Source organism: Trypanosoma brucei (assembly GCF_000002445.2).
Source record: "Trypanosoma brucei brucei TREU927 chromosome 11 chr11_scaffold01 genomic scaffold, whole genome shotgun sequence".
NCBI lineage: Eukaryota > Euglenozoa > Kinetoplastea > Trypanosomatida > Trypanosomatidae > Trypanosoma > Trypanosoma brucei.
The window spans coordinates 3,092,202-3,104,896 of record NT_165288.1 but is presented as its reverse complement, the minus strand read 5'-3'; the positions used below and the strand labels follow the sequence as shown (position 1 = coordinate 3,104,896).

At 49.7% G+C, this 12,695-nt stretch overlaps 4 protein-coding genes across 4 annotated transcripts, besides 2 other annotated features; all 4 read right to left on the bottom strand.

Annotated features, from left to right (window-relative positions):
- Positions 1–320: 320 nt before the first annotated feature.
- Tb11.01.3670 (hypothetical protein, conserved) lies at positions 321–3,605 on the bottom strand (the record flags this gene model as incomplete). Its single annotated transcript, XM_824150.1, has 1 exon — positions 321–3,605. The coding sequence occupies one exon, from the start codon at positions 3,603–3,605 to the stop codon at positions 321–323; it is 3,285 nt and encodes a 1,094-aa protein (XP_829243.1).
- Positions 3,606–3,667: 62 nt separating this feature from the next.
- Positions 3,668–3,689: a microsatellite.
- An 829-nt stretch (positions 3,690–4,518) lies between these two features.
- On the bottom strand, positions 4,519–6,957 carry Tb11.01.3660 (DNA repair/recombination helicase protein PIF1; the record flags this gene model as incomplete). Its single annotated transcript, XM_824149.1, has 1 exon — positions 4,519–6,957. One exon carries the CDS (start codon positions 6,955–6,957, stop codon positions 4,519–4,521), a length of 2,439 nt encoding a protein of 812 aa, XP_829242.1.
- A 325-nt stretch (positions 6,958–7,282) lies between these two features.
- Positions 7,283–8,944, bottom strand: Tb11.01.3650 (hypothetical protein, conserved; the record flags this gene model as incomplete). Its single annotated transcript, XM_824148.1, has 1 exon — positions 7,283–8,944. The coding sequence occupies one exon, from the start codon at positions 8,942–8,944 to the stop codon at positions 7,283–7,285; it is 1,662 nt and encodes a 553-aa protein (XP_829241.1).
- Positions 8,945–10,068: 1,124 nt separating this feature from the next.
- On the bottom strand, positions 10,069–11,892 carry Tb11.01.3640 (acyl-CoA dehydrogenase; the record flags this gene model as incomplete). The annotated part of the gene is made up of 1 exon (XM_824147.1): positions 10,069–11,892. One exon carries the CDS (start codon positions 11,890–11,892, stop codon positions 10,069–10,071), a length of 1,824 nt encoding a protein of 607 aa, XP_829240.1.
- Positions 11,893–12,577: 685 nt separating this feature from the next.
- Positions 12,578–12,650: a sequence feature (CT-rich).
- Between the last annotated feature and the right edge of the window lie 45 nt (positions 12,651–12,695).

Here is a 12,695-nt window from a genome sequence, read left to right as displayed (position 1 = left end):
AATCCAACCGTGTGAAAGCCCACCACGTTTAAAGTAATTCGGAATGGGCATTAACGTCGTTTAGGCGCGGGCGAGACCAGTGATCAGCCATTCCTCACTACAGCGGGGATGGACGACAGCAAAGAAATCAACTAAAAGATTCAGATGCTTCCGTGCCATTGTGTGAAATATCAGAGTTCATTTCATTTCGTGTAGTTGAGCACTAACGCCAACCCACGGAGTTATGACTTAAGGAATATGGAAAAGAGGCAGCTACAGGTGATGTTGGCAGAAACAGCGTACACACAAGAGCACGCCCCCCCTCCCCATCTTTTGCTCACTTAAGACGTGGCGCATCCACTCGTGAGAGCCACGTAGAGTTCATGTGCCGTCTTCCTCTCCGCACCGCGACTAACATCTCGGAGCAGGGAGTCCCTTAGAGCAGCAGCAACCTGGCGCGTATGGCTTTGCGGCCGCAATCGCAAAACAGACATGAATTCAGTGACACCAACGGCGTCCACTGTCTCAAATGCCTCCAGTCGCACAGCTGCGCAGTCATCGTTGAGCGCGAGAGCAATAGACCGGACAGCTCTCCCGCCGCAGGCTCGTAGCCCAAACACTGCCGCAGAACGGAATGCAGCAGAGGGATGTTGAACGGACGTTTGTGATGTGTACAATTCACCATGGTGGCCACCAAAAGCACAAAGTGAGAAGAAGAGGGCCTTCAGAATCGAACATGGCAAATCCGTTGCCTCTATCAGGGTTTTGAACACGTCAAACGTCTCGCTAGGCTCGTAGGTCAGGCAACAGGCAAGCGCCTCCTCGCCCCGTGAAACATCAACCTTGTCTGGGTCGCCACAACTCATTCGCAGAAGCTCAGCGAGGGCATAAACACATTCTAACGCAATGCTTTCTTCCCCATTGTTCACAGTTATAAAAACCCCAAGCTGCCTGAGAACCTCTTCGCGAAGGCCCCGGACTCTGTCAGATCCACCTGACGGCATAGCCAACACCTCAGCCTTCGGAAGGGCGCGTACACAAGCAATCCGCGTCGACGCGGACAGGGGCTCAGTTTCACCGACGCCGTATGAGTCAGCTTCAGCCGTTGCACCCCCCGGTTGAGTCACAACTCGATCCAGTAGAATGCGAACACCCCGTGCCCCCATGCGAGAGAGTGCCCAAGCGGCCGTCTCTGGGTTCACTCCAGCATCGTTTAAACAATCGGTAACGACTTGTATAACTGTGTCTGCTCTATTAGTCGTAACACCCAGCTCCCCCAACCCTGCGCATGCGGCATCGCGCACCCGCCAATGTGGGGAGGAAATGTTTTGCAGGAGCAACTCGCATGCTGCATCGGCTACTGCTTGCGGTGTTTTAGCATTACGAGCAAGTCGACCCAGTGCAACAAGTCCCACAACAACAACAGCCTCCTGGTTGATGTAAGCGAACCCCTTGCCGGCACACTCTTGTTGCTGCCTCAGAAACCGTTCCGTGAATTGTTCCAAAAAGTCGAGCACGGGGGCCGCCACGTGTGTCGTGGCGAAGGCAGGAAGCGACGCAAGAGAAAGCAGCGTCTGCTCCAACACAACTGTTGGAGTGAAGCGCTCAAGAAGTAGGGTTACGAGCGTCTCTTCGATCGCAAATAGGTCGTCCTCACGCCCAATATAGTGCGGGTCATATGAGTACGGCAGGTGATACTCCGCCGTGTTCAAACTAGGGTCAACTTCATCTCCACGGGGTTGAAGTTCCAACCTTACCGTTTCTGGAAGCAGGCACTGCATTCGCTGATTCCACAGAAGGGTTACGACCTGCACGAAATCCCGAAGAATAACGGACAACGGTAAGTAACTATTTGAAGTGGGTTGCAACGGAGATGAGGCAATTAGCCCTTGCAGTCTGCACCGAGCTAGCTCAACGTCCATCACAACATGCGTAGGTACGTATGTTGGCTGAGTCTGAGGAGCTAACTCCTGCCTTAAGGGATCGCCGCCACAATACTTTTCAAAATTTACACAACTGGGCTTTTGATAAAAGGTAACACCACTTGCCTCGTGGTTGTTACTGCTATCGTCGTGCTCCAAGGTGGGTAAACAGTGGACAGCGGTGTATCCAACGAGAGGCCGTGCCATTGCGCTGATGCCGTAAACCACCGCCGCCCACACATCGGGGTTGCCCCTGGTACCGGCTTCCCCGCCATCGCAACCGGTGCGCGCGAGGGTGCAAAGTTCGCGCATGCCCCTGTCGCCACCCACAGCCCGTATAGTGAGTGCAACAAGCTTCAAGCAGCTAACCTGCAAATGGATTAAACGCAAGAGTGTCGGTAGTGCAGACATCGCCCGTTCCCCGAGGCCAGCGAGGGCACAAAGAATGCTTGCGACAACGGGGTTGTCGTCTGCCGGTGCAGGTTGAGATTCCGGAACCTGCTGCAACAACAACTCAAGAAGAAGGGGAACGACAATGTGTTGTATGGCGTCGTCGGTGTTCATAAGCGCTGTGACGGCAAACCATGTGTGGCAGTGAGTAGTGTTTCCTCCAGCACTACTTTTCATCATCCGCAATTTCTCTTGCAGCCGCTTTGAGTTTAACGCGAGGATTTCGGTAGCGGATGTCATCAGTGACGGCTTCAATGGTACACCATCCCCGTTAGCATCGGCGTCAACATCAGCGTTGGCGGTGGTCGCACATCTGTCTTCATGGTCCTCACTACCGTCGTACGTCTGGGTTTCTAACGGGGAGACGTTCGGCGGCATCTTTTTTTTTTCGTCAAGGCGCTCCCGATGGGAATCTTCCTCGTCTTTTTCTTTCTTCTGTAAGCTCCGCTTATGGAATTCTTGTAAGTCGGTGTACGAACTTACTAGGGCTCCTGTCGATTTCGCTGTTGTAGGATCGATACAGCTGAATTCCTTTAAAGCCGTACAGTTCTGCCGCGGCCCAAACGACGAGCGTATATCCTCTTCTTCCCTGCGTAAAGGTGAAGACTCCATGGACTGCAGTGCGCTTCCATCATTATTATCATCGCTCATTGCACACTCGTCAGTTTTGCGAATTCCATAGCGCTGTAGAATCCTGTCAGCCACTGCAGTGACATTCCTTCCCACCTTGACTTTCTTGTCTCCCTCCGGTGAGACTGAAGCCGAGCGGGATCTCGGGGATACCGCGCATGGAGAGTGGAACCCCATCATGTTGTTGTTATTCACTTTCCCCTCCTGTACTTTGGTACGTGCGTACAAGCTCGGAGAGAGTCTTTTCTCAGCATCTTCCTGTGGTTGAATGCTACATTTGTACGGAACGTCCTCCACTGGCATCACTTCCTCTCCTTTTGTGTTGACATCGCTTAGTTTCTTTACGGCGTCACTTACTTCCTTGCTCGCGACAGGCGCTTCACTATCCCCATTGCAACTGAATTCTCCACCGCCATCCGCAGATGCCGACAAGTGGGCTGAGCTGTCAGCTTTAATTTCAGTTAGCACAGGTGAACACGCGCCGCTGCTACCGCTGGCGGAACTCACCTCGCTATCAGACGGCAGTGGGCTAAGAATATTTTCCTGCCTTAGTACTTCTACTTGGTGCAACACGGCATAAGCGCGCAGCAGACACGAGTTCCTAGATAAAAGTGCCCTGCTCATTCCTTTCCTGGTTTTTTTTCGTTTTTTTCTTTCGCTTCTTTACGAACGACCTCTATACGCAAATATATATATATATATATATATGTTATCTGTCTATTTTTATGTGTTGGTGTATGCGGGTGTATGTATGCCTGCAGCCCAGTTGGGTTTATGTTGCTTCGTTAGAGTTTGTTCTCTACTTCTGTTGAAACGTCTTCTTCAGTTATGGGAAGTATTCATGCAATTATTGACCTCTCGTGTTTGTGAAATTGTTTCCTTCATTTAAGGAGCGGGGCAGCAAGGGAGGCGAAGAAATAACATTGCAGTTAAGAGAGTGATTACAGAGCAAAAAAAAACGGTAGTAAAGCGCGGACACGGCGCACGGGCTTTTGTTACGGAGACTTAAAAAAATTAATAAGCATTGGATCCAACACTTGGTATGACGTGTGTTCGCATCCGATTGGATTATGTGCCGTTCATCACGGCACACAACATGTGGGGGAAGAAAGTGACAAACTATAAATAGTGTAGATGACAAGGAAAACAAGTAAATAAAAACATATAAACAAATGAAACCTCAGAGAGGTCACTTTTGTGATGAATTACAGGGTCTGTGATTAAAACGAAAAAAAAATAGGGAAGAATCAGTAAGTGCATCGCCTCCTTCGATAGAGGTACACGGGAACACGATAAGTGTGAAAACAAAAAAAGGGACAGCCATTATGGCAAGCGGACAGTCAAGCAAGAAGGCAAATTTCAAGAAGAAAAAAAAGGAAAATGGGAAAGAGATGAGTAAAAACCATTCCGTGAGAAATGTGTAGGCACAACTGGAGCTGTTGGTCCCTATGTAACAAAAGGGGTCGTCTACTGGCGTGTTGGACATTGGACCAATGATGCGCTACAGTATATGGATAGTGAAGAATATACCTAGTAATCAGTCCGTCAAACCAACAAGTAACGGACTGAGACGGCGCACCCAAGAGGCTCGGGTGCAGCCATCCGGCGGATCGAGGCTTGACATCACAGACGCATCCCTCAGTGCATTTGTGAAGTCCAAAGCACTTTGTCGAACAATAATCATATCACTCCGCACGTTCCTGACGATCAGTTGGTCCATAGAACGTACGCGGGAGCAGGCCACGTAGACGAGATGTGGGCACTCGAAAAATTTCTTACAATCCAGGACCACAGTTCCCTCAAGTGTTAGCCCCTGGACTTTGTGTACTGTGAAGCCGTAACCTAACTGCAGTGGGAGCACGAACAGTTCATGACCGTAAAAATAAGTCGATGGAGTGCCACCAATCATGACAGAAAGAGGTGGGAGCTGCACCACTTCACCACTGAGTAGACGGACAATAGGCAGTCGCTGGAATCCATTCCTCTCCAAAGACCAAGTGTGGAATGCTTTTGGTGATGTCTCATGGCGGCGGGGAAATAGATCCAAGTTGGGTGCAGCAAACGCCTCTACAATACCTACACTACCATTGGATACAGTTCGTGAGAGGTTTCTGTTAATCATTACGCGGCAGCCAAGCTTTAGTCGAAGTGGTGAGATGAGTTCGGCATTGGGATGCAAAGAAGCATCGGCAAGCATTAAAGACACACTTGGAGGAATAAAGTTGTGCGGATCCTGATTGTAAATCTGATGAAGCTTTCCCTTGAGTCGCCCAGCAGTTGCTTCTAATATAGCTCTCCAATGACTCTCTTCAGCGCCCCCTTCATTGCTAGCACCGTGTTCTTTGGACCCGCCATTCTTGCATATCAGCACATTTCTATCTTCTGAGTGGCGGAGACGAATGAGAACCGCGTTCTTCTCCCCACCGGCGGGCATCACTACAATATTATGGTCCACAATGTCCACTCCGGTAATTCTTTTGATTTCCTCAGAAAGTACTGTAATGATCTTTTCACGCTTGGGAAAGTCCTTTTTCCGTCCCCAGTCTACCAGACCAGCTGGAGTGAAATTCCCAACCAGCTGAAGGGGACCCCGCTGTGGAGCAAATATCATTTCTTCGCTTCGCAACTCGCACAGTTTCTCATCGTTCAACCTCTGTGCATCACAGCGCCTTGGGAATATGTACGTAACATTGTTTGCGTCCCCACTTACGGGACGATCCAATGCTTTGAAGGCTTTCTTGTCAAACTTGCCCACACGCAGCTGCCCTAGCAACTCGCAGAATGGATCGCCCTGCGCTTGGCGCATTGAAGTAACTAAACAGACGGGAATAAGATGTCGAAAGGCATGACTTTGATAGCACGGGCCACCAATGCTTACGTCCATCATTGCAAGCTGCAGAAAATCTCCACACGCGATCACCTGAAGCCCACCAAACGGCGACTGTTGCAATCGAGCCATTCGGGCCTCTTCCTCAAAGGTTTCAAACAGTTCTGCGTCCAGTAACGAAACCTCATCAATAATCACCACATCCACTGCACGAAACGCATTGGAGTCCCATCGTTTCCTTGTTCCCTCTTCCCCCTTGATGGGTACACCAAATGCCAGATGAAACGTGCAGCCACCTAACTGTACGGACGCGACGCCCGTCGTTGCTGTCATGGCCACTCGCAATCCCATCTCAGTAAGTTTTCTGTGAATTGCCTTTAGCAGCACCGTTTTACCTGTTCCGGCACTTCCACCAATGAACATGCTGTACCCGCGGAGAGCACACCTAATAACATTTTGCTGATCGGGTGTCATTGTCATCGTCGACAGACGAGGGTCATGCATGGTATCCAATTTGGGTGGTAAATACGCGCTTGTGATTTCATTGTACAGACGATGGATCTCTTCCCCCACCGCATCCGCAGCATCTCTCCGGGACAGTAGTGCTGCGAGGTTTCTTCGCCACGTTACCGTTGAAGTCCGGAACGGTTGCAGTGCAGCGTCGCTTACCAGTGCAGCTTTCGTGGGATTCCAAACAAGCCGAAAGGGGTTCACAATGCTGTGTTCAAACCCAAGGGAGAAAAGTTCCTTCGCCACACGCCCCCAAGTTGGCGTAAGGCGTCCTGTGAATGGATTGACAAAGGTGTCACCGCTGCGTTCACTATCGGGGAAATCACCAACGCCAGCAGCCTCAATGTGCTGCAACTGACGGCCTTCCTCAAAAAATTCTTTTGTGGGTGCCATTGGCCGCACTTCAACGCACGCCTTCGCGACGCGAATAGGCCCGAGACGCACTAAGCGCCGCATCTGTGCTGACAGGGCCACAAGGCGAATGGGGCCACAACCTTCTGAATAAAACAAAGTCGCACTGTCTATGTCTGACGCAAACAGCGTATCAAGTGTGTAAGCAACCATCACAAAAGAAAAAAAACGTTCAAAGTAAAAGTGTGATACAAAGAAGACAAGAGAAGATTCAGCAGCCAGGCGCATGCAGCAGGTGGGAGATGAATGCACAAGAGGAGGCCTTTCTTCCCTTCCCTCGTAAGTTAGCTTATCTTTTTTTGTTTTCTTCTCTTGGGGGAAGAACCGTAAAGCTTTTATTACCGACGGTTCATCGCTGAGACTGACTGAGAATGTAAACGCGTAGAGGCTCGTGTAAGCAGACCTATCCGCGTTTGCATATTCCACAGCACACAGAGAATAATAAAAGAAGAAAAAGTGAACAGGGAGGAATCACTGTACTCTTAGTGAAACACGTACTAAATCCGTGAACGTCCCGTACAAAAAAAAAGATGCGAAAGCACTGCATCGGTGCTTACGCGGGCTTGCTATCGCCCGCAAGAGCAACCTCCAACTCCTGGGCGAGGCGGAAATTCTGCTCACCGTACTTCTGCCGCATTGCTTGAAGGCCCTCCATATTCAGCACGCCTGGTTTGACAAGGCACACACAGCTTGCCTCCGTGCCGTACACAGACATGTTCGGGAAGGCGACGCAAAGTCGGTCGTAGCCCTCGGGCGTACAACCCGCCAATTCATCTAGCAGTGTGGAAAGCGCCACACCCGCCGGCTTCACTTCGCGTAGCCACACAAACCATGCGCCATGAGTTTCAGTAAGAGTTGAACCATCAGAGGACGCTCCACACTCGTTCTTTGTTCGTTTCTTTTCATCGCTGCTGTCTGTGCTCCCCTGTAGCTTAAGGAAGGGACGGAAAATACGCATGGTCAATAAGTCGTTGAATTCGATGCAAAACACTATGTGTGTGCTGAGAGAGCAGCAAACCTCCTTTGAACTGTGATGTACTGCAAAGCGGCGAATCCAATTCACATCCGCAGCGCTAAAGTCATTCATGCTCGCCATATCCACCACATCTTCCACCGTGATCGTATCATCCTCATCGTTATCCTTATCGATTTCTTCGGGTTGCTGCACCTCTTGCGGAAGCGCTTCGTCGGCTTTCTCGAACTCTTCGCGAGTATGCTTCCGCTGAGCACTTCTCATTCCCGTGCTATTTTCTACCTCCACAAGTTTCCAAATGGTCTGCGCAGTGCACTTCGCACAATACCCATTGCAATCCCATTTCTGTATATCATAATCCACACGAGACCGAGTCTGGCACCGAAGACACATCTCATCGTAGACCGCCTTCGACTTCTCCCCAGCGGAAGAGTCCTTCGCGCGCGCCTCGTAATCCGCTCCGCCGGTAATTCGCGCGCGGGGGGGCGAAGCACATAATCCCGTGGGATCCTCAACATCGGCATTTGTTGCGGGCTGTGCGTCTCGCTCTCCGCCGCTACGGAGGATTCCCTCAACTGATTCACCGGTTTCGAAAGCGAGTAGCTCATCTTGAGTATACCCAACATTGACTGCTCTTCGATACTCGTCTGTTGCACGCACCAAGCGGTGCACCATTGCGGCAGTCGTTTCATCACCGAAGGCGCCCATCGACCCAGCTGGGGCCTCAGGGTTCTGCTTTACGCGACGAAGGTGAAATTTAGACTCTTTCGTTCCAGGGTCCCGCTTTATTGCTTCAATGTTGGCTGGAGCAGCATCAGGCATTCTATAGTGCAGCGCATCTTTCTTCAGCACAAGATGTCGTGTCGCCCCCGTGCCACGGGAATGGTGACTGAGATTATATTTCTCCGCAAGATTGTGAAGCTCCCTACGGTCGTTCGCGCACAGTTCAGGGGGAAGCTCTAACGTCGTTTTAGTCGGATCCGCAACGAACACCTCGATCTTCTTACACCATGTTTCGAAGAAGTGGGCGCGATTGTCTTTTGCTTCCGACGGGCGAGCATGGCGACATAACGAGGTATCTGCAGCATCATATATCTGTAAAACGCCGACATTCGCCGACGGATCATGTTCGGATGATGATTGTACTGTTGACGCCGTTGGAGTCGGAACACGACGGGCCATTGCCTGTCTTGCCTTATTCAAGGCCTCCATCATTTCTTCTCGTGAACCTGTTGCCGCCATTTAGAATGGAATCTGAGCCGTGTGCGGCAGAGAATTCACCTTTTCTCCCTCTCTTCGTGTCTCCTGCAAGTAAGGAGCAAAGAAATATATATCCCACTATTCGTCTACCCCAAGTATGGTAATGGTGAGTTCTCTTCCCTCTCCCTTCCTTTTGTTAGGCACCATTAAAATTTTGGCGGAAAACATAAAGAACAACAACAACAACAAAAAAAAAGAAATCAACAAGAGTAGCATTTCTAATGGCCACTTGGCATCTTGGAGGTAAAAAAAAGTGGGGGAACGCAAGTTAAAATAAGTTAGCCACACCTATTGGCGGGTAGCAGCACTGCAGTAGCGAACTAATACCTCGCCCTGGATTCAGGAAGTCAATGTCCGCCACCGCTCGTGCAATCGTGCAGATAATGCTATTCATTTGCCTCCCCACTTCAAATCCCCGCTGCGCTCAACAGCAACGATCCCAAGACACGTAAGGGAAGTCGCTGCCGTGGTGATTAATAAATGGAATGAATTCGATAGTTAAAAACGACATGAAAGGAGTAGAACCGTTGAACAAACCTACTCGGTGGATCAACGACGATGTTTCGAATCTTTCGCCGGTTCGACAAACGTCATGCTATGAATATTCGAAACTCGAAAACAGTAAAATAAAATAAATAATAGTAATAACAAGAAGTGGCCACTATAAGCTTGTTTCCAGCAACGTAAACAACTACATAAACAGAAACACGGGTGCCTCTCTTTCTTCCTTTTCACCAACTAGAAACAGAACCAGAGTTCACCTGAACTTTGTTGGAGCATTCGTTCGCCCCCACAGCCTTCCTGATTGATGCGAAGTTAGTCCAATAACGATAAAACAACAACCTTTCCTTCCTTGCCACCTCATAGAAAAATAATTAGTGGGGTAAGCACATCAAAACTAAAGTAGGTGAGTACGTGTCTTCCACGTAACATTCCCCTCCCTGACAGAGTTTTTTTTCGTGAATTCAACGTCAAATTATCACAGTAACAACAACAACGCAAGTACACAGCTTACGTGTCTCCTTTCCTGCACATGAACAAAGAAACTTCAATCCGTCGTCCTGTTAAGCATTCGAAATGTTGCGAAGGAAAAAAAGCTCGAGTTATCACCTAAGATCCCATGTCGACTCGCAACTTTTCATGACGCTGGCGCCGTTCTGCATAATCTGAAAGTGCGCATCCGCGTACGGTACCAAGTACTGAAAGACATACTGACAAACATCCACCTTACACCGATAGAAGCCGTCTACATCTTTCCCAGAGTCAATAAGTTTTTGTGCCACTGTGGCCATACGTAACCAATTGTACGCCAACACCATGTAACCCGCGTACATGATTACATCCTCCGACACAGCGCCGACGCTATCGGGCTCTTGCATGGCTAACATCTTCACCTTGGCAATACCCAACCGCCACTGTTTTTGGAGTAGCCACAGACGCCGGGCACACTGACCGATGGTACCCCTCGAAAAAAGATATGGCCGCACCAGCGCACGAACATTACTGCCAAAGGTTGCGACCTCCTCCGTGTGCAGAGGCAATATGTGCCGATTGAGGAATTCAACTGAATTGGACGTCATAACACCACTGTGCTGCGCAGCAGCGCGGGCGTCGCGCAAAATCTGCTCCATATCATTGCCCTTCACAACACCTTGCGGACTCCACATCCACAGGCAACGGGAGATGGCCTGAAAATTCCATGTGGTTAGGCACGTATTGGCTATAGTGGAGTAAAAGTTAATTTTGTTCCCCATCCCCTCACGCGCGGTGGCATCCGTCGTGTTGTGGTAAATGTCAAGAAGTCGTGAAACATCTAACGAAAGCGCCCTACCTCCCTCGGCCACGGCTTTGGCAAAGAGTATACTCAAACGCATGTTCGCGTCGGGTATTAATACGGTGCTGGTACCTTCTGCACATGTACTACTCTCCGACGTGCACTGTGAGTTGCACCCACGAGTTCGTGAAAGGGCATTTTGAAAAGCAAGTTCAGCGTGGCAGACACCCTGCACTGCAGCTGCAACGGCCGCCGTGTTCGTGGTAGTTACCGTCCGCTTCACACCCGAATTGAACTCCCCAACAAAGTAGCCGGTCGAATTGTCGAACCCCATTCGACAGATGGAGCTACCCTTCATGCCCATGGTGGCCTCTAATCCAAGGCATTTTACATTCCTTTCAGTTTCCAGCGATCCATCCGACTTTGGTACGTGGCGCGGAACCAGGAACAGCGACAAGTCGGTGCCTGTCGCCTGTGAGGAAGGTAATCGTGCCAGCACAACATAAAGCACATTTGCTGTGAGGTTATGGTCCCCGGCCAAGATAAAATTCCTCGTCCCCGTCAAGTTGTATGTCCCATCTTGTGCCCGCTCTGCCGTAACCACTCCTTCAGCCGCTCCGCTTTGCCCCTCGGTGAGGCTCAACGAACCGCTCCATTCCCCAGAAACTAGCCGCCTGAGAAACATTTCATGTTTCTTCGCGCTTACACATGTCATCAGCGCCTCAGCTGCTCCTATGCTTTGGGTGGCATACGTTAAAAGTGGTGGATTTGCTGTTTCCATGACCTCTCGCGTGATACTACCAACTGAGTATGGCAACGCTTTGCCGCCAAACTCCAGTGGTTGGCTAATACCGATCCATCCCTTACTGCACAGTGTCTTATAAGCGGCCTCGAAACCTTTTGGTGTACCAACTTGGCTATTCTGCAGCCACTGACATCCCTCAACGTCACTAGAAGAGTATAGCGGCAGAAGTGACGTTGTGGCGAGGGTTCCAGCTTCAGCAAGAAGGTTGGTAAGAAATTCCCTCTTGACGTTGGTGTACCCAAGTTTTTCATAGTGCGCATACATGTTAAACACGTCTTCCACGAGGAAGCTAAGGTCCTTGAAGCATGGTTGATACTGCAGACTACGGCGGGAAAGGCTACGACGAAACATGGCTTAGTGTTTGTTACGCTCCCTCCACACCTTCCTCCCTCTTTAATCCTTTGAATGCCTCCAAGACTTCCTCCCTATCTGAAAACCAGCCTCTCCCAATGCCTTCTGTTATTTACCTCCGCTTTGATAAACACTGAAAGCCAATCGTGGTTTTGTGCGAGCCTCCTGTTCTTTTTCCCGAACTCTGTAAGATTCCACCGCACGCTGCGGTTGCGAAAAGGGTGGATTTCCTGCGCTCGCTCAGGGCTTTCAAATACGAAAACCAGTATAATTTATATATATGTGTTCTTTATTAAATATTGGTTTGGTCCGGTAAAGAAAAAGAGCCCAACAGGTTGATATGTCATCTAACAAACTAAAATGGTATTCCGCAAACGGCACTGACGGCAGAACTACCGAAAGGAAGATGGACACAGGAGGGGGAAAGGGGGAAACGTGTCTTCATTACGCTTTAATCTCGCGCCAACGGCTAACAACCACTTCAAACATTAGCGGAAAGCAGCGTGCTGGGTACCACGCCACTGCTCTTTCCTTCTTTCCGTAGTTCGAACCATCAGGATATCTTTGAACCCAGAGAAAGAAAAAAAAACAAAATGTTGTGGCACATCTTACTCAGCTTGCTACCACCTTTCTCTTCCTTCTCACCTATGCAATCCCCCCACCCAACGTAACAATAAAAAAGCAAAATGAGGGAAGAGAAAACGGATAAAAGGAAAAGAAAGGGGGGAAGAGAGAAGAGAAGAGAAGGAAGGAAGGAAACGAATAACCAAAAATTAAGGCTACCAACTTGCCCTCTCGCGCTT